The sequence below is a fragment of the Salvia hispanica genome, chromosome 2 (genome assembly GCF_029641045.1).
Source record: "Salvia hispanica isolate PSC_SH4W2 chromosome 2, Shi_PSC_v1, whole genome shotgun sequence".
Classification (NCBI taxonomy): Eukaryota; Viridiplantae; Streptophyta; class Magnoliopsida; order Lamiales; family Lamiaceae; genus Salvia; species Salvia hispanica.
This window is the reverse complement of record NC_142693.1, coordinates 35,903,575-35,925,809: the sequence shown is the minus strand read 5'-3', so window position 1 is coordinate 35,925,809 and position 22,235 is coordinate 35,903,575. Positions and strand designations below refer to the sequence as shown.

Below are 22,235 nucleotides of genomic sequence, written 5' to 3'. Positions count from 1 at the left end.
CTCCTAGATGAATGAGGGAGGAAGAAGAAGGCTAGGGACTTTGAATGTGGGTTTCCTTTAATTGGGCTCCTAAATTAATTAGATGGACCATACAAATTAATTTGAGCCCAACTGCTTGAAATAATATAATTGGGTTCCTTTAATTGATGTTGTAAAAGTAATGTAGAAAGTAATTAAAGAATTGCCAAATTTGAATTTAATTACTTATGGGCCCAAGCTAAAATGATTTAGTAAGATAAACGAATTACTATAGTTTTGCATGAATTTTAGTTATTCCGTCGGAACACGGGAATCGCAAAGGAAGCAATACTAAATAAAACAAGCTTTTTAGAAATATTGATAAAGATAATAATAATAATAATAATTATTATTATTAGTATTAGTATTTTTTTTAGAGATTAAGCTCGAGGCATGTTCTCTAATTTAATTAGAATACTTTTAAGACTAAAATAGTACTTTCCCATTTGTGATATTTTAAAAGGGTACGTTCGCAAGTAGAATCGGAACGAAAGAGTCAAGTAAGGAAAACTAGGCGATCAAGGTGAGCTTTCTTATACTAAAAATACAAATTATATTTTGTGAAAACTCGAACACATGTTCGTGATTTTATTGATATTGTCTCGCCATAAATGTTTTGTGTATGATGCCTATCTGTTGGCTAAGGCCAAGTGAATTATGAATGATGATATATATATATAAGTCGAATTCGGGTCCCAGTGAGGGTGGTGTCCCCGCTCGGACTAGTGTACACGGGATACCTCTGGCCGTGAACGGACGGCAGAGAAGGTGACCGTGGAAGGTGGCCACCTTCCCGGCACAAGGATACCTCTGTCCTGTTGGGCAGGGAAGGTGACCGTATGAGATCACCATCTCAGCGGCACAAGATGATCAGATATGGCTAAGTACAGGAAAAAGGGCCCAATGTGAATATTTTAGTAAGCTCAGGTCTTTTCAATAAAACCCCTGAGTGTTACTATGGTAATGGCCTGACAAAATATTTTTTTTAAATGTATATGTGTATTTTTCGGCAATGTGTTCATTGAGTACCTTCGTACTCAGCCCTGCATATATTTCTAAATATGCAGGTTGATCGTGGAAGGGTGGATCAAGTGCTGTGGAGGGCAGACTAGTAGCTATATAAGAATAAAACTCTCGGAGGTTCATGTCTCCACACATGAACCGCGTTCTTTTGCTTCCGCTGTGCCATTAATAAGGCCTCGCTTATTATTAAATTTCTAAACTCGTATAAGTCGAACTTGTAAGAACAGTCTCTCGAGTCCCCTTGATCGAGTATATTTTGCTAAGTAATATCCTTTATTATTATAATTTGTGTGTATTCTATGTCTTGACCTTAACCTCCCCTAATTTCTATTCCCGCTTCTTATAATCCCTCCTTAGTCGCGATAAACCGGGTTATGCTATCCTTAGCTAACTACGGTCGTGACAATGTCACATCCGCATCACATGCTAGAGATAAACGCTTAAATATTCGTTTGTCAAATTCGATTAGTTCATTCGCATCATGTGCTAGAGATAAAACTTAAATATTCCTTTGTTAAACTCGATTATCACCCACATCATGTGCTAGAGATAAAACTTAAATATTCGTTTGTCAAATTCAATTATCATCCGCATCATGTGCTAGAGATAAAAAAACTTAATTATTCGTTTGTCAGATTCGATTAGTTCATCCGCATCACGTGCTAGAGATAAACACTTAAATATTCGTTCGTTGAGTGTGTATCTCTATCTTTTGAATTTATGTACACACAAAAGACATTGTACACACCCTGCATATTGCGCGCACGCATACACACTGCACTCATGTTGTACTATCATTTTTACCGAATTTGAAATACTAATTCAATTCATTCAAATCAGTTCCGTAGATTCTAATTCTAATTCAATACCGAATGGACTCTTTCTGAAATTTTGATTGTTACGGACCTATGCAGCCATCAATTCTGGGAATTCTGGGGGACCTGTTTTCAATGAGAAGAGAGAGTGTGTTGGGATCGCGTTTTGACAAAATTCTTCTATCTTGACTCTTGAGGGAGAATGGTGTTTCAGATTTTGGAAAATGATATACTAATAGACTAAAATATTTTTTAAAAAAGTACTACTCCCTCCGTTCCAATTAAGTAAAGACATTTTTTTTTTGATAAAAAACAAAATATTCAATCAATATTACTTTATTTTATCACCCACATCATGTGCTAGAGATAAAACTTAAATATTCGTTTGTCAAATTCGATTATCATCCGCATCATGTGCTAGAGATAAAACTTAAATATTTGTTTGTCAAATTCAATTATCATTCGCATCATGTGCTAGAGATAAAAAAAAACTTAAATATTCGTTTGTCAGATTCGATTAGTTCATCCGCATCACGTGCTAGAGATAAACGCTTAAATATTCGTTCTTTCGAGTGTTATCTCTATCTTTTAAACTTATATACACATAAAATTATCTTTCTGTCACGTGCGTTTTCTGTTACGATGTCGTGCTTAATAGTGTTACATATGCAAATCATTGATTAGATATGAGCTGTATATTCTAAATTTTGAAATTTGAATTTGGAGATTATAATTTTCATAGTACTATATGTTAGTGACAATCGTGGCTTTTGATTCTCCTACCATATCAAAACTTTGACAACGTTACAAAAAATTAAAAATAACTTGACATGGGCTTAAGCCCCCCAATTGAACCAAATTGTGTCCACCAATATTAAGCGTCGTAACTTTGGGCACGCATTTATATCTTCGCTCTTCTTGCACCGCTAAATCTATGTCGTACTTTAGGCATATATTTTTGGGGACTATTCCCATTTTTATGCAAATAGAAGTTTTTCAAATCACATTGGATTTCATAGTTGGGATTTTGAATTTTTTAGATCGGATTGGACCAGATTTCATAATTCGGATTTCAGATTGTCGGGACAGTTTAGATAATCGAATTGGATTCATTAAATAAGGACGCGATAGAGACTTGAGTTGCAAATGTTTACAAATAAACCCAATTCCCTCTAAAATGCTTCAACACAAATTAACAAAATGAGCAGTCAAACCAAACACAATAACACAGCTTCCCCGCCAACCACCAGCGTCACAGTCGATAACGTGGAGCTCATCAACACGAATGTTGATCGCAAAGCGGCTAGGGCTGTCCCAGCGATGGATGCGGTGGTGAAGGTTTTCTGTTTTCACACGGACCCCAACTTCTCGCTGCCGTGGCAGAGAAATCGGCAGTACAGTTCGACCAGCAGCGGCTTTGTTATCGAGGGAAGGAGGGTTTTGACGAATGCACATTCTGTAGAGCACTATACGCAGGTTAAGCTGAAGAAGAGGGGTTCAGACACCAAATATGTCGCCACCGTGCTTGCAATTGGGGAAGAATGCGATATTGGTGAGTGAGGCTTTCTTACTAATTTGTGTTTGCAGCTTTTACGCGGGAAAATTCAAAATTATGGTACTCCTTAACTAACTGCATAATACTGGACAGCTTTGCTAACAGTAGAGGATGAGGAGTTCTGGGAAGGAGTCTCTCCGGTAGAATTTGGTGATCTGCCGGCGCTTCAAGATGCGGTGACCGTTGTTGGCTATCCGATTGGGGGCGAGGGCGATACCATCTGTGTAACGAGTGGAGTTGTTTCGCGAATAGGAATTGTTTCGTACGTTCATGGATCAGCGGATCTTTTGGGAGTGCAGGTATATACATATATAGGAGCTCCTTCAATTAATTTCCAAATGATACACATTGCACACAAAACATATTGTACACACTGCACACTGCCCGCACTACACACACTGCACACATTGCACGCATGTTCTACTATCATTTTTACTGAAGAAAGGATTTGAAATTGAATACTAATTCAATTCATTCAAATTCAGTTCCGTAGATTCTAATTCTAATTGGACCCTTTCTGACATTTTGATTGTTACAGACCGATGCAGCCATCAATTCTGGGAATTCTGGGGGACCGGTTTTCAATGAGAAGAGAGAGTGTGTTGGGATCGCGTTTCAGTCACTCAAGGACGAGGATGTTGAGAATGTTGGTTGTGTCATACCGACGCCGGTCATTATGCACTTCATCCGAGATTATGACAAGAATCGAACATATACTGGTTCAAGTTTTCTTCTGGCCTTCTCTTATTTTTCGTTGTCTCTTTCTAGTTGGATAGCCAATATTTGTTGACATAATTCTTCTATCTTGACTCTGAGAATGGTATTTTAGATTTTGGAAAATGATAATACTAATAGACTAAAAAAATATAAAAAAAAAGTACTGCTCCCTCCGTCCCAATTAAGTAAAGACATTTTCTTTTTTGACAAAAAAACAAAACATTCAATCAGTATTACTTTACTTTTTCTTTATCTTTTCTACTACATTCCTCTCTCCTACTTTTCAATACAATTTTTTAATCTTTGTACCAAAAATTTTGACTCAACTTAGTTGCAACGGAGGGAGTAGTATCTTAGTAGTACTATATAGGTATTTCCTCAAGAACGATTAAAACGCAATGAAAACAAGACAGGATTGGATAAGGATGGATGAATGACGAATGACGTGGTATGAAGGAACCGTTGATAAGTCGTGAAGTGGAATGATTGACTTCACAAACGATGGTGAAATGTCATTTAATAAACCAGATAAAATAACTCAATGAACTGAAAATTTTAAAAGAAAAACTCAAAAGAGATAAAACTCATCATAAAATTTCTATTCAAAAGGTGCTTCTTTGTAGTCCCACAATGAGAATTTTGTACAGACGAAGAAAACATAAAATAAAACTTAAAAAGAATACCTAGAAATAAATTACTAAGAGGAAAAACCTAATTAATAAAAGAAGAGAATATCAAAATCAATTAATACTATTGATTTATATCTTGTCATCTACCTATTCTAATTATCTAGTAAAGTTATCAAAATATTTTAAGGAAATTAGAAAATTAATGTATGCATCGACCATGAGCACTTGTTTGCAGTTCAAATGATTATAATATACTAGTATGCATTAAGTATTAAGTATTATCTCATGCTGTTTTTCTTCTTCTTATTTTTAATATACTTCCACTGTCACTGACACGAAGTATTCGTTGCCTGCCAGGGTTCCCGGATGTTGGGGCGGAGTGGCAAAAGCTCGAAAATCCGGACTTGCGTTTGTCTGTGGGGATGAAACCTGATCAGAAGGGTGTGCGCGTAAGAAGAATTAACCCCACTTCGCCAATGTCTTCTGTTTTGAAACCATCAGATATTATACTTAGCTTTGATGGTGTCCATATTGCTAATGATGGAACAGGTATATGCTGATAAAGGGTCTTTAACTATAACTAAGTGAATTACAGACCTACAAGATTCATACAATAACATCATTTTTGGGATGCAGTTCCATTTAGGAATGGTGAGCGCATATGCTTTAGCTACCTGGTGTCCCAAAAGGATACTGGGGATACTGCTGCAATTGAAGTTCTGCGTAACGCAGAAACGCTGAAGGTCGAAGTCAAACTTGAGATGCACACAAGGCTCGTTCCTGCTCACAATAAGGGGAAACCTCCTTCGTATTACATTGTTGCGGGATTTGTTTTTTCAACTCTTTCTGTACCATACCTACGTTCTGAGGTTAGACTTCTGCTCCCAACAGCATATATTAACATCCAATAAAGGGTGTGTTAGTCTAGCTTTATTATCTTAATTACTTTTCTATCCATGTCTCCAGTATGGAAATGATTACGAGTGCCAAACTCCAAACAAGTTACTGGACAAACTGTTGCTTGGAACGGGATGAACAAATCGTCATTGTTTCTCAGGTTAATCTTGACTACACCATAATGCGTATGTTCAATGTTGCATCGGTGAGTGATGATTATGTGGTTAACACTTGTTGCTGAAGGTGCTTGCGGCTGACATCAATATTGGATATGAGAATATCTTCAACACCCAGGTTAGTGGGAAATGCTAGTCTCCTCTCATACAAGGCTTAGTCAAGGATAGATAAATGCTACTACCAACAAAAAAACGAGTCTATATTTGATAAATTGATATGAACCACTTTTGTTTGTCTGCATTTAGATTCTTGCATTCAATGGTGAGCCTGTGAAGAACTTGAAGAGTTTGGCTAGCATGGTGGAGAGCTGCAATGAAGAATGTTTGAAGTTTGATCTGGACTATGAAAAGGTGAGCATTTTGTGTTGGTTAATTGTAGTATTGGCAAATATAGTAATTTGTTGAACACCTTCAATCTTCTTGTTGTTGGTGCAGCTTGTGGTTCTCCAGACGACGACTGCTAAAGCTGCTACCTTGGACATTCTGGCGACCCACTGTATACCATCAGCCATGTCGGATGATCTCAAAGCATGATAATATGCATATATTCCATCCAATCGAAAAATAGTCACTTTTTTTTCATTTTAAAAATAGTAAAATAAAGTACTCCTTATTGCAAGTATTATGTTATAAATAAATGAAAGTTACTCCTTTCGTCCAAGATTAAGTTTCACTTTGACTCGGTACGAGTTTTAAGAAATTTAATGAACTAATATGTATTCTATTTTTAAAATTTTATTACGTGGTTTATTATATATAAAGGTTAAAATTGATCCTGAACATATGCTGATTTTATCATTTTGGTCCTAAATTTTATCTTTTGAATTTTTTGGTCCTGTACATTTCAAATCGGATCACAATTGATCATCCGTTAACAATTCTGTATATTAACAGTCAACGATCTTAATCACAATTTTAACCAAGTTAAGCAATATTTAATTATTTAATCATCAAAATTATTTTTTTAAATAAAATCATAAATTATTTATTTCAATCACTTTTATATTCCTCCTCCACTTTCTATCAATTGCGGGGAGGGAGCGGAAGATTTTCACCGTGCACTAGCCTCTCCGGCACGACGTCGCTCCGTCGCTGGGCCTCCTCTTTTATCTTATCCCCCACCGGCGCAAAAATCTGCGATGGCGACCTTGTATGGGTCGACTTGCGGCTGCTTAATTTCCTTATATGGGTCGGAATTCAATTCAATTCGAAAGCAGAGTCTCATCCACATCAAAAACCCAGGCGAATTTCCCATCCCCCGTTCAACTTAACACTTCTGGCATGCAATACAGCCTCATCGGCGATCCTCTGGAGATCGAGGAGGTACCCTCTCCCTCTCATATATTCCATCACATAATCACGGCACTCTTCAGGAACCGTCTTCCAAGGGCTCAGATTGTTGGCCTCCACAGCCACCCTCCAGCTTGTACAATGTGCTTGGGCGTCGAGTTTATCCAGCTGTGGCTGGTTGATTTGGACGATCAGAGATGGCTCAGCGTCTTTAGGGAAAGCGAACGGCAAAACCAAGGACAATAGAAGGAGCTGTTTCAATAGAATCATAGCGCACCAATGGAATAATTCCTTTTGGTCCAAGGTTTAAAATTGGGGATTTTTAACTGTTGAAGAAATGCTTTTTGTGACGTGAACAGAAAATCTCTTTTTTTTTTTTTTTTCTTCTTCTTCTGGATTTCAACTTTTTTTTTATGACTTTAGTTCGTTGCTATGAAAATGGCGTGTGGGGGATAAGATAAAAAAGGAGGCCTAGCGGCAGAGTGACGTCGTGCCGGAGAAGCAGTGACGGCCTGACGGGTTCATGGTAAAAATCTTCCGCTCCCTCCCCGCCATTGATAGAATGTGCCATTGATAGAATGTGGAGGAAGAAGATGAAAGTGACTTGGAACAAATAATTTATAATTTTATTTAAAAAATAATTTGGATGATTAAATAATGCTTAACTTGGTCAAAATTGTGATTAAGATCATTGACTAACAGAAGACTAATTGTGATCCGATTTGAAATGTACAGGATAAAAAAATTCAAAAGATAAAGTTTATGACCAAAATGATAAAATGAACATATGTTTAAGACCAATTTTATATAAAGAGGAATTCATAATTAGTACCTGGAAAATAAGATTTGCACTTTTTGGGTCCATGAAGTAGGAAAAATCACCTTTTGGAAACCTGCACAAGCAAAAATCACATTCAAGGTGTCTCGTCAAACGATTTTGCCTCTGAGGCCATGACGGGTGCATAAGTCAGTTTGTTCATCTCATTATCACTTTGTCACATCAATCATTTAGTAGTGATATAGAACCACTACCTATTTAGTGCATAACTAGAGACCAAATCTCAACTACTAGATAAAAAAATGGAAGGTTGATATTGAGTTTTAAAATTTTCGAATTTGAAAAAAGAGCGTTTTAGTTCATAAACCAGCTATTTATTTAAAATGAACTAAAAGTCTAAAACACCATTGGGAATTTGGAATGAACCAAAACACCCTTAAGATTTTGGATTACTTCGTATTTTAAAATATTTGATCCGATCTGAAAACCCAAAATTCATAACCGAATTTTAATTTTCAATTTGATTCAAATCGCATTTTTGAATTTCAATTTTTTTGCTCAAACTCTAATTCAAACCACTTAGGTGTTGTGGCTAAGAGTCCAAAACAGAATACTCCCTCCTACTGGTGGCCACGGTTCGAAAACCGCCGGTTCCGGTTCGGCGAGATCGTGAACCGTAACCGGCCCGGATACCGGTTATCCGGTTCCGGTTTAACCGCCGGTTCCGGTTCCGGTTACGAACCGCCGGTTTTTCACCGGTTCCGGTTCAATATTTTTTTTTTAATTTTTTTTTTAATTTTAGAGTTATTAAATCTTAGAGTTATAACTTTTATTGAAATTCTATAGTAAAATCCAAAGAGAATCGATAACGATAAAGAATTGCATTTTTATTGATTTGAAACTTTGAATGTAAATTTCTACAATACAATATTACAATTACAAGTTACAAAATACAACAATACTACAACTATACACTTGAATTTAAAATTTAAATACAAAATTATAATTTACAAAAAACATATTAAAAGTAAAGTTGAAACAATTAGAAAAAAAAAAAGAAATAAAAGGAAAAGGACTTGAGCTCAACTTAAATTTAAAATTTAAGTTGAGTTTTCTACGTATCCTTAATGCTCAATTGCATTGAGGAATCAAAGTCCACGTAGTTCTCTTACCTTGCTTACCTTGTTGGTTGGCGGTTGACGACGGTTGGCCTTCATTCTCCACCTTCATCCTCGGTGTCGGTGAAGGTTTCCTCACTCTCTTCACGAGCATCCCAATCTGGTTCTTGCGCTCTCCTTGCAGCTTTTCCCCAATCATCAAGTAACATCACGGCTTCCATATTTCTCGCGGAGAGTTTGCTTCTTCTCACGTCCAAGACACATGCTCCAACACTGAAAGTGGACTCGACGGCTACAGTGGAAGCCGGGACTGCAAAGATCTCCTTAGCCATTGACGCAAGTATGGGATAATCTTTCTCGTGTGTTCCCCACCACTCTAGGACGTCGATTTGGGCGGGTGTAGGACCTGCATCACTAAAAGTATGGTGGCGTGCTTCCAAATAAAAATCTAACTCGCTTACCGATCCCATTGAGGTGGACCTTGAACTTGAGCTTGTGCCGTAGCCGTATAAGTCGGCTAATTGTGATTGAGCATCGGGGTCATCATAAGCAAAACTAAAACCGCCGTATTGCTGCGGTTGAGGAGCATGTTGTGTACGTGGATGAATTTGGTGGGTACGGTTATACCTTTCTTCATATTCGGCAAAGAGAGTACGCAAACTACTTTCAAATTGAGCTTGAACAAGTGATCTATCAGGAATGGTTAGTTCAAAAACTCTCGAGGTTTCATTATCATCAAAAGGCAAATTTTGAAGTGGACTAAGATCAATAGAACGCAAATTTTGATAATAGAAATCTAAGATCTTAGTTGTGCCAGCTAATTTCCATTTCGGATCCAAGCACATAGCAATTAAAAACACAGTTGAAATTTCACTAAAATACTTCAACCATTTTTCAATCATATAAAATAAAACACACATTAGCTCACGAGATCTAGCATTTTTCATGCATGTTTTAAAACCAAGTGCTATATACATGCAATGCTCTAACACACGAACAGATGTGCAATAGTAAACACCCGATAATTCAACGGTAGCACTTTTGAAAGCTTTGAACAATTGACATAAACTCATGCTTTGGTCCCAACAATTAGGCGTAAGAACTATATCACCATAGGGATTGGTTCTAAAAAAATCGCACAAAGCATCTCTATGCTCCAAAGTAGAATTGAGGCAATCATATGTAGAGTTCCATCTAGTAGACACATCCATTATAAAAGTTGTATACCTGATGTTCCTGTTACGGCAATATTTTTTCCAAGCCTTGCCAAGCTTGAAATGGATCGCTCTAACTGCATTTCTAATAGGATCAACATGCTTTTGCCATAAAGAAAGCGCATCTTGTACACATAAGTTCAAAATATGACATACACATCTTTGATGAAAATACTTACCATCGATAATCGGAGAGCACGCATCAATCAAGTCGCTAATACTTGCAGTATTAGCAGTTGCATTATCAAAAGCAATAGAAAACACCTTATTGCATAATTGATATTCATTCAAAACTTGAATAATTAAATAAGCAATTGCATTTGCAGTGTGTGGTGTAGGAAAATCTCTAAAAGCAATTAAACGTTTGTTCAAAGACCAACTATTGTCCATAAAGTGAACCGTAATTCCCATGTATGCATGCTTTTGGAAAGCGTCAGTCCATACATCAGAGCAAATATTCACTTTGTGTCCCAAGTTACTCAAATATCGTGATAAATCTTTTTTCATTTCATTATATTGATTTTTGGTAGATCGTTGAATACTAGTTCTAGGTAGTCTTTTTGAGTTCAAATTATAACACTCTTTCATCGAATCTTCGTAATCTTGATTATCATAAACATTAAAAGGAAGATGATGCATGGCAGCAAATTTAGCCATAACATCAGTAGTATGCTTATGATCATATCTTAAAAGAGCAGAGGACGGCGTACCTGTTTGAGACGAACAGGAGGCGGAGCCATGGGCACTCGCACTTTGGAAGTTGAGTTGGGTTTGGCTAGCACTATGTCCATATAGTTCGGGATGAATTGTCGTCATGTGACGGATGAGAGAGCCATATCCCCCGGACTTCTTGAATTTGTATTTTTTGGTGCAGTAGTTACAATATGCCATAAAAAATACCGGCACTTCATTAGCGGAAGAAACTATTGGGACCTTTTTGAAATGTTTCACAAATATATCAGATTTATATTTAGTTTTTTCTCCGCGGCCGTCTTGTGAAGGAGGGGGGCATTTCCTCATCTACGTGGTCACCACCGTCACTGTCCTCATTATCATCGTTCAGATTAACATTAACATCATCAATATCGTAATCATCGACCGAGATGTAATTATCAGCATCGGATTCAGCGCCAACCGCGCCATGACCACCCAATTGGGATAGTGCAATGGCTGCAGCTGCACGACGATCTTCTTCCATCTACAAATAGTATACGTAGTATGTACGAATTAGAATTTAGAAGATGATGAACATAGAAAAATCATGAACTCAAACTTATTAAGTTATGACTTTATGTATAAAAAAAATAATATGCAAAATATTTTATAACTTACTTGTAAGCGAACAGCCTCAGCATGGGAAACCTCCTCCAAAACTTCTCGACGAGTAGGTCGTCGTGATTTTCTCGGACGGGTAGATTGATCTTCTGCAATTCCTTTGCCCCGTCAATCACGGTCACCACCACCACGAGAAGAAGACATATTTTTTTTTATAGTAATGTAGTTGAACAAGTTGTAAGTTGTAACTAATATGAAGTGCAAATTATGAAAATTGATGAACAACTTAAGTAAACAAGTAGAGAGCAAATTGAGAGAATGAGGTAGAGAATAGAGAATTGGAGATTGAGAGAGAAATCCTTGTTAACACAAGAATGAGGTGAGTAGAAGTGATGAAGAAGGGGGTATTTATAGATAAAAATGGGGGGAAAATCTGATATTAAAAAAAAAAAAAAAAAAAAAAAAATTAAAATTCAAAATTTGAAACGGTCGGAAACCGCCGGTTTTCGGTCAGAAACCGGCGGTTTCCGACACCTTTTCAGACCCTACGCCTGAACCCTAGACCCTACGCCTGAACCCTACGCCCGAACCGGCGGGAACCGGCAGTTTTGTGTCAGGAACCGCCGGTTTTCTAACACAAACCGCCGGTTTCCGACACAAACCGGCGGTTAACCGTGCTTTTTCAGACCTACCCCCTGCAACCCTACGAACCTATCGGCGAACGGCTACTTTTTCCGGTTAACCGGCGGTTCCGAACCGGCGGTTAACCGCCGGTTCCGGTTGCATATTTCTCGAACCGTAACCGAACCGTAAAAACCGTGTAACCGGATTTCGAACCGGAACCGAACCGCCGGTTAGAAACCGGCGGTTAACCGGCGGTCCGGTTTGGTTTGGCCATGTCTACTCCCTCCGTCCCAATTAAGTTGAGTCATATCCCTTTTTTAGATGTCCCAACTAAGTTGAGTCATTTTTCTTTTTGACTAAAAACAAAAACATCCAATCACTCTTACTTTATTCCATCACCTACTTCACTCTCATTTTATCTTTCATACTTTATTCATCTCATACTTTTCAACACAATTTCTTAATCTCCTTAACCAAAAGTTATGTATAAACTTAGTTGGAATGGAGGGAGTATAAGATTACAAGCAATGCTAAAAAAACACTGAAACATAGAGATAACGAATTAGACATGAGAACTTACTAGAAATGCCAACTTACTAGAAATGCCACCTTATTAAGGATATCCATAAGAGACGAGATGGCATAGAATATGGAAATCCATACTATTGCCAGACCGTCAAAAGAGAGTACCTACCGAAGAAAGGTAGTGTGCCATCGGTACACATGGATAATCTCCATCGACCACTCCTTAAAAGTAGAACCATTGGCTGAAAGATGAGGTGATTGACAGATTCCTCATCCTTCCTTGTATGTACTTGTTTATCTAGTGTACTTACAATTTCTATAAATATGTCATCTTTAACAATCTAATCTATTTCTGCAGGGTGAAAATAGGTTAGAACAGCAACGCAACATGAAGTACAGCAAAGGCCATCAAAGCTAAACCTTCATATGAAAAACCATTAGCACCAAATTCGACAGAGATCTACTTGTAAATATGTGGGCGAAAAAAGAAAAAGAATAAAAAGTATAAAAGAGAAAAGAACGATGGGCAGTAAAAGCTCAAATTCACAAGGGCTTGTATAAATCTAAGATCCAGCCTCCTCTGAATGGTTAGCCAGAAACTATGCACATCGATCTTCGGTATATCTTGGCGCCACAAGCTTGTGCTTCTCCAGCAGTCTATGTACAGGTGGATTAGGACCTCCATCCTTCCAGTAGGGAATGATATCACTGATGTTCAGAAGAGGTCCGACTTCAGAGACCGGGTGGATAAGAATTGAGTTTCCCAAACAACTCGCAGTTTGAAGGTTATTCCAACTAAGGGGCTCAGAACCTGCTGCAGAGCTAGGACAATTAAGATACTTCAATTAGGTCCACATTAAACAAGTCCAAAGATTTAGATTTTGAATGACATGGGTTTGCATAGGTAAACAGCAAAATCACAAGTAAAATTTTCCACACATTTAGTATTGTAAAAAAAAAACACATGGACTAAATAGCTAATGCCGGCATCAAAATCTTTGAGACCCTACACATTATATAAAGAAAACTATCAGAGGATATGTGGGAAGTCAAACCTAAATGGAAAGGCTGATTTGGAAACTCTGCTTTAGGAACTATAAATGTTTACAAAACACACCGTTTCAAGTGGCAAAAAGTATATTTGGCATCTACAGTATCGTAAAGACACGTTACTCTTATAATGCGATTCCTCACAGACAGAAGCAGAAAAGTAACCGTACGCTATCCCAAGTTCATTGAGAATTGGGGAACTTAGAAGACTTCAGACTTTGGGAAGCTATTGATACCTCTAGGTTTAAAAGTATACTTTTTAGCCATTGTTCAGCAAATTATAGACTCAAGTAGAAAATAAACTATGTTTCATATGCACAGAACTATATCTAGATCAGTCATGCCGAACAGTCAGCAGCATGGAAACAAGTAATTGAATTCACATGAAGTAACACCATACACCATCAAAGTAAAAACAGGAAAGAGAAGCAAACTTACAGGACGTATGTTGAGCATGTAGCCCAGAAATTTACATTTCCTACTGCCATGATGACTGCTTGTATCTGATCGTTTCTTTATCCCACCCTCCGTCAGGTTCCGCCCTCTTCACACCTGAAACTGGACAGAGCCTAGCTTGCTCCTCTGCTTGCGCGTGCGAATTGATAACAGAGTGTTGACTTGATGAATGAGGCAAATTGTCTTCCCTGACATCACCTTCAACCGCTCCAGGGCCAGCATTGAGGTCTAGACCTTGTCTAACCCACTTTCGGCTGTTTTCCAATCCACTGTTACTGCTATTATCTGGAAGACCAACCATAAATGGTCTCTGAAATTGGGATGGAATTGCACCAACTGGTCCCAACAATTGAGGATTCACAGGAGGTGCAAAAAGCCTAGTACCAGATGAGGCATCTGCAAATGAGGTTCCGCCAATGGGAAAATTGGCAGATGATAAAGGAAAAGAGTGCCCATAAGGGAGCACTGGAAACTGGAAAGGACCAGACGGGAATGAGACAGCAGGAGATGAGGACAATACTGATCCACGGTAAACATCAGGCGTAAATGGAGATATGCCAGCAGGGCCAAACATTCTCTGGGATGCTCCAGGTGGAATTGCTTGAAATGATTGGTCGGTGCGATCAGGTATATTTGATGGAATTGCCGCAGCTGAATAAGTACTAGCTGGTGGGAACCAAGACGACAAACTACCAAGTCCAGGATTATTTGCTCTAGGACCAATATAAGGCGACTGGGATGTCAAAGCAACTTTGAATTGTTGAGTGTTTCTTAAGTGCTCTGCACCACCATCATCAAACCCAGGCTGATCATTGAGATCAAAACCCCTTTGAACATCAGCAGACGGTAAGAATCCTGAGGGTTTGACAAGTACTACAGAACTCTCTTCATTATAACTCCGGCTGGTAGAACACTGTCCATTCTCATTAGATTCATCAACTCTATTCAAATCAAAACCCAGTCCACCAGAGCCAAGAACTGGTGTAAAACCTGAACTTTTATTAAGCAATATCGAACTATCGTTAACCAAATAACAATCTCGAGAAGCTGTCTCGAAACTTTCATCTGGCTCATTTAGGTCTACATTAAGATCTATATCCAACATAGCATGGCCACTTTTACTGGTAGAAGGATCACATGAGGATTTGGTTGTAGCCAAAGGAACTTCAATAACCTTTCTAGGTTCAGCTGGGCGAAATGCACTAGTGGCAGCAGATCCCTTCCAACCCAATTCCCCTTTACTTCTCAAAAGGTCCTCTGGAGGAACAAAGGCGCCTTTTGCAGCAGCAGCCACTGTAATGGAAGCAGGATGGAGAGTAGGAAAATGGTTTACAGAAGCTTGCAGGCTGTTGGACATCTGAACAGTTGTTGAAAAAGAGGCCGCCAAACTCCCTGGCTCCCCATATTTTCCATCATCAACACTAAACCCTTCATTGAGATCAAACTTTACTCTTGCATCTGGATCTGCTCTTGCTGCAGCAGAGAGCACTTCTGCAACTTCTGAAGCAGATTCTACTTCATCGACTTTAATTACAAGAGGTTTTGATCCTCTAATGTTTGCATTTGTATGCCCTTCGGGGGAAACAGAAGCAGGAAAGCCTGTCTCAGGGAGTGAGACTGGCTCGCTGATCTCTTTCTTTTCTGTAGCTGTTTCCATATTATGACTTCTAAGACCGTCACCAGTGGAACATGAACTAACAGTACTACAGCCATCAAGGGCTGTGTTTCTGTCAACTCTCTGACTGATGATAGCCCTTTCAACATCAGTAACACAAGTCTTGATATCCTTTTCATCCATTTCACTAACTTTGACAGCATCACCAGCTTCAGAAAATATCAGGTGTGATGAGGTATGATGCGTCTTCTCATCACTAACTCTTTCTTTGAGTTCAGACTTTACAACTATAGCAGTGATTTTCTTCATCGAGTTAGTACCCACCATCAATGCATCCTTTACATCACTCTTGCAGTCCATATTACACAATTGATTCGTAAATGCATCTTCAGCCATTGCTGTCCCCTTAGCTGTGTCTGAGGGATCATCACCAGACTTGTAATCAGTCCCAGTAACACTAGTTCCATCTTTTTTACAGTCGCCAATGTTATCCATGCCATTTCCTGATGGGGTATTTTCCTCCTGGAATTCTTTATCAACTTCATCTCCAGTCTTCTGATTGGCATCAGTCTTTTCAGTCAAATTCTTACTAAACTCCCAATTAGGGTCAGCAGTACTTCTAGAATCTGTGCTAGCAGCGTCATAGGGTTTGCTTCCCTCTCCATCTGGCATCTCTGCAGAAGTATGGGATGGATGACAATCTACATCCGTGGAGAATGATGCTTGTTTAGACAGATGCAATCCATCTTCAGAGCATGAACCATTTAACAAAACCTGTTTCTTGTAAACACCATCTCCGTCATTGCAAAGCTGCTGACTTTCAGTTCCTTGAATTTCATCTTCAGGGGAAGGCTTTGATTTTGCATCATCATTAAAGCAAACTCCCTCCGCTGCAGGTGTGCTTCTTTCAGTTGAATCAGAGGGTGAAACAATTTCTGATCTTGACATTTCCCCAGTTGCCACACTAGCCAGTAAGTTCATCCCTACATCATCCTCGGGGGACAATGAAGAGTGTGCTTCAGAGTATTTAACACAGCTTTCAATTAAAGCATTCATGGGGCTAAAAGAAGTTTCATGCAACTTTCCACACTTCAGTTGGTTCTTTTTTGGGCCTTCCATAGGTAGACTGGAGTCTTCAGTTGATATACTTTTCTCTTCTTTGATATGTACAGCAGCTGACCCAGCTCCATCACCAGATCCAGTCACTACGTCTTCCTTATCATTAACTCGACAAGATTCAACATTCGTGTCAGGGCTAGTATTACATTGGAGAGCATCACTCTTCGCCCTTGAATTATTGTCAAACTGATCAAGTTTGTCTGAAATCACTGGTTGAGATGTTTGGCTACTCAGAGCAGAAGGATCTTCGGGAGATACTCCTCTGACACCTTGACTTGGGCTCTGTGACCGGTTTGGTATCTTAACAATTAGCTTAGGATTGCCTGCTTCAAGCACTGGTCCATCGCTAACCCTTTCACTTAACATACCAGATTGAGATACTTTATCTGAGGTAGAATTTCTTATAGATGATAAACTTCTGCTAGAGCTGCTGTCTTTCTGAACTCCACCAACCCCTGGAAAACCACCACCTTTTCGATTTCGAGAACTACTGCTTGATATCTTACTAGCAGATGCAGAAACTGCTGTCGAACTCTTTGCCTCCTCTTTTGTTGAAACTGAAGGACTGTAACTATGAGACTGATTTGAACTGCTGCTCCTATCCTCCCTAATTAGAGGGGCATCAGGAGTGCCACTACCACCGACAGAAGTTCCAGGTTGACTCTCCTTAACAGATGCTGGTGGCGAAGATGGTTTTACTGGACCAGGAGATGAAGAAGCAGACTTTGTGTTATTTTCTCCATGTGAGGACTTTACCGAAGTAGTTTTAGACGCAGAATGAGTGATAGAGCTTTTCATGGCAACATCAGATCCACTCAGTGTTCTGCTAGCAGCATGGGAAGCCTCTGGGACGCGTGATTTGGAAGACCATACAGGTCCACCTTGGGCAGAACCAGTCTCTGCGTCACTACTAGTCATTTCCGCCTGAACGCGTTTCTTCCACGTGTCAACTAAACTTCGAGCCTTCCTTTGAATTTCTACGTTTTTATGAGATCGTAGATGATTCACAGATCTACCAATGTTGCATGTTTGAAGTGCAGGGAGGTTCACAGGAAGGTTATCTAGAGCACGAAGTAAAACCAAAAGAAATTCCTCCACAGGTTTGTCACCATCCTTTGAATTGTTACCACCACCAACCTTCCCCTTATGGATCTCCTGCAGCCACTCATCAAATACAGATAAACCCTTCAACTGCATAAAACGATTGAGACACTCAATCTTCTCAGTTGCAGCTACTACACCAGCAAGCATGGCACGGCTATTTAAATCCATTTTCTTCTCCACTTTATGTTGCATTAATTGTAAAAGCTTCTCAACTCCTTCAAAATCTACAACTCCACCTTTCTCTGTTATCTTTGCAATATCAGATTTCACATTATTTTCATTTTTGTGCTGACCAGAGCCGCTATCATCTGTTTTTGAGAAACGTTCCCGTTTGACAGGATCCATTGAATGATCTCCTCTTTCCCTCTTCTTAACCTTGGTTTGGGAAGGAAGGGAAGTCCCACTATTCTGAGCATTCTCAGAACTAGGTTTTAATTGGGATGCTGAAGTTAGGCCATTAGCTTGTTTCGGGGATCGGCCACCAGGCTGCAATGTTCCATGCATTTCTGTCCTTGTTTTGTCTAAAAGCTGGTCTACTTCTTCTTGACGCTCCTGCAAGTCATGCACAAATGTGTTTAGAAAAAGATTCTGAGAGGATGAAAGAATCAGCATGGTGATCTTACCCCATGCGTTCCCTAATCAGTAAACAACATTACTAGTTATTAGTAATAGAGAACAAATTATTGACAAACAACAATGACAACTAACATTAATGTAATCTTGATCTGTTAGCCACCATAAACACTTGTTTTCAATGTCATAGACGCGCCAGCAAACAAAAGAGGATGTCCCTGTGGGAAGTTCAGCACCTCTAGGAAGAAATGCAACTTTACAGGGATGAAGTAAAGAGGCAGCAAGAATCTCGTCTTTATGAAACGAGTAAAAGATTTCGTTTGGGACGCTGTCCAAGAGAGAGCCTTTTCCGAGCTTTAGCTCAGCAGGTCGATAAAGCCAATTAACTCCTACCCACAAGTTATTATCTTTACTTAATGTCAACCGACGAATTAAACCAATAAAAGGCGGAGAATCCTGAGGGGGTTTGAAAAGACCACAATCACCAACGTTGATTTTGCGACCATCCTGCAAGAGAAGAAGATGACACGTGGTTGTCAAGTCAACTATTTTCCTGCAGTCTTAAAAAATAAACCTGTTGACAAGCCATACTAAGTAGCTGAAAAAGATGCAGCAGTTTCTTTCGGATGTGTAGTTCAGAAAATTATTCCAAATTACACTTGGTTGAGATTACACATGGTATTCCATTTTCAAAATGCCAAAAAGCGCCATTGGTTGAGATTACCATAATACCATTCACCAAAAGCAAACATCATTAGATTCATCAGAAGTCAGAATGGCAAAAAGTATCAGTTATGTAGTATCATATTGGTATTATAAGGTGCACAGAGCCAACTTTTTCATACCTCTCTGAGAAATATAAACAGTTGAAAACCTGATAGGCAAACTCACCTAATACAAATACAGATGAGGAACCTAATCTAATTCAAAAAACAGTGTCTAGGCATAACATGATCACCTCATAGCTCATTTCTTTCTTAACCATTATAGGTTATAAAGTTTTAGATAACAACTTTCAATGTTAATGATCTATAGTTTCTTAAGCAATCCTTACTCTTATAAATAAGACTTTCTAGGTTGTGCATGATTGTATATAGTTGGTACTTGGTACCAATACTAATGTGACATGGTAAAGGTGGTAAACTACTCGCTATTAGAGGAATAAAGTTGCTTCTTTTGAAGTTTTGGCTCGTTGAACACGTGAATTGTCCACTGCCAACAGAAAAATGCAATATCCTGCCCCATCGGTAGAACTAGTACAAAATCCATGAAATTTGTACATGAAGCAGAGGTATGATTTTCATATACGCATATGATTAACACAAATTTGTTTACAATTGAAAATAATCATGCCAAATCACAAAAAGCACACGTGAAATGTTTTAATGGTAAAACTTACGGATTAATGCATAAAACATCAGTCTTGAACCAATCCCAAAAACTTGTTTGGCGGAAAAAGTAAGTTAATTGATAGATGCTGCCATACAATTTAGAGACATGTATACACGTATATAGGCATCTATATAAAAGCACCTAGTAAAGTCTTCAACTGTTTGTAACGCCGCTCACGATGGCAGCAAGTATATGATCATTTCCAAAATCGTAAAACAATGATTGAACGATTCTGATATATTCAATCAAAACAATCGACCGATACCAGTAAAGAATCAAAAACTTTGACAAGAAAAAAAAAGAGTCCGCACCTTAAAAAACGAATTTGATTCCGCAGCAGTTACAGTTGGGTGCATATGCCAACTGATACTACGTTGTAGACTTCTGCAACTCCCCTCACCTTCCCTCCGAAACCTCCCACGCATAATAAAAATCCCTTCTTTGCATTTTTCCGAGATTCGACACAACCACAAAAACTGCCTTCAACCATCAATTCAAATCAATTGCTCTGAATCTTCACCCTCTCCGCTTCTCGCAAATCCAAAACCCTAAATATCTTGATTATTCAACCTCTTAACGAAAACCCTATAAATTCCTGATTGCCAATCCAAAAACCCTAAACCATCCGAAATTAATAATCGGACACGGCCTCAACGTCTGAAACTAGCAGCGTCTTCAATTGCACGATCTGCAACACGCGGAAATCCCAACTCATTTAACCTTCTGATCCAGTCAACATGCCATATACATAAACACAAATCGATGAATTAATCAGCAAATTTTCGGGATTTGGTGAGTCTATAAATAGGGCACAACTATGGGATTAGATGAATCTGATACAAGAGGGAATTTTTTTGAGAAATGAACAGAGTAACAAAGGGAACGACGCAGTTCTTATTTTCTCATTGGGAGCACGGAATTTTGGGATAATTATGAATCTACTCCTTTCCAATTTGGAAATCACATTTGTCGCCCCTATCCATTTCCATATATATTTGTTGACTAATTTTCATTACTTCGATTTTCCTATTAAAGACAATTATTATTGTTCCTTATTTACTTTGATGGATTAATATCCATAATCTGAAAATGAAGAAGGAATAATAGACAATTTAAAAACAATATTTGGCACATAAACCAACTTACCATTATCATTATTTATTTATTTTTATTCAACTATTGTGAAATTCTATTCTATAGATTTGGATCTGCAATTAATATTTACATCATCCCATCAATAGTCCATTATGTTTTGGGGGAAAATTCTATTTATTATGAAATGCTACTATTATATAGATTTGGATGTACAATTAATTATCTTTAACCATTTTATATCAGCATATTTTTTTAATATTTGTGAAAAAATTAAATAGAGAATAAATAATGGTAATTGGAAAAACTGTACATTTCCAAAAAAAAATTATTTTGTTGTAAGTGTGAAAATTAAAATTGGACTAAAATGATGGAGTATATAAATATGACATTCAAAATTTAAAATAAACCAATGTATTTACGGCTTGCTAGGATTCCCGGTCATCCATCAGGTTTTTTTATTGAAAAATTAGGTGGAGTTCGGTTGCCATAACTAATTATCATGAGACTATCCATCTAAGATTAAGTTGTGGGATTATTTTAGTTGGAGGGGGAGGCTATGACTAGGGATGTCAATTCAATCCGAAACCCGTGGGGCGGCCCGAACAACCCGGTAATATGAGCGGGTTAGGGCTGTAACTTTATTACCCGGATACAAAACAGGCTAAACGAGTTGGCCCTAATGGGTTGGCGGGTTAAACGGGTTGGGCCGAACGGGTTGCGGGTCGGTCCGATGGGTTGTGAGTTTTAATTATTAAATATTAAGTTTTACAGATTTTTTATATTTTTGAATCCTCAATCTTCTTATTCAATCTTCATTCTACATTTTTTCACTCGATCCCACGATATCAGCTTTCAAGTTCCATCCCAACTCATTATTGCACCGTCCCATCATCTACCACTAATGTCTTACCACCTCCAAAGCTAATCAAGACAAAATTAAGAACTAACCCATCAAAATCTTAATATATTTATCATTTTAATAATGATTCATGTAAGATATGATTTTTAATTTTCATAAAGAATTAGTTACGAACAATGTCATAATAATGACACGAACACAAGCTTTAATTTATATTGTAGTTGATCGAGATGAAAGACTTCTTTTCAAGTATTATTGAAGAAACTAGGAAAATTTGAAGATTTTATATGATTCTAAACTAAAAACAAAATAGTATCT

The 22,235-nt window shown here is 38.2% G+C and overlaps 1 protein-coding gene and 2 pseudogenes across 4 annotated transcripts; 1 reads left to right on the top strand and 2 right to left on the bottom strand.

The window, feature by feature from the left end:
• The first annotated feature begins 3,056 nt into the window (after window positions 1-3,056).
• Window positions 3,057-6,364, top strand: LOC125221356 (protease Do-like 9; annotated as a pseudogene).
• Window positions 6,365-7,060: 696 nt separating this feature from the next.
• Window positions 7,061-7,390, bottom strand: LOC125194009 (acid phosphatase 1 pseudogene; annotated as a pseudogene).
• A 5,658-nt stretch (window positions 7,391-13,048) lies between these two features.
• Window positions 13,049-20,875, bottom strand: LOC125206627 (uncharacterized). 4 transcript variants are annotated; one of them, XM_048105881.2, is made up of 4 exons: window positions 20,275-20,875; window positions 18,707-19,078; window positions 14,143-18,550; window positions 13,049-13,465 (listed from the first exon to the last, which is right to left on the bottom strand). In XM_048105881.2, exons 1-3 carry the CDS (start codon window positions 20,386-20,388, stop codon window positions 14,183-14,185), a joined length of 4,854 nt encoding a protein of 1,617 aa, XP_047961838.1. In that variant the 5' UTR covers window positions 20,389-20,875; the 3' UTR covers window positions 13,049-13,465; window positions 14,143-14,182. The 4 variants fall into 4 exon arrangements, with proteins under 4 accessions (XP_047961838.1, XP_047961831.1, XP_047961825.1 ...); XM_048105874.2 differs by having other exon boundaries at window positions 13,049-13,468; window positions 20,275-20,874; XM_048105868.2 differs by having other exon boundaries at window positions 13,049-13,476; window positions 20,275-20,871.
• Window positions 20,876-22,235: the final 1,360 nt, after the last annotated feature.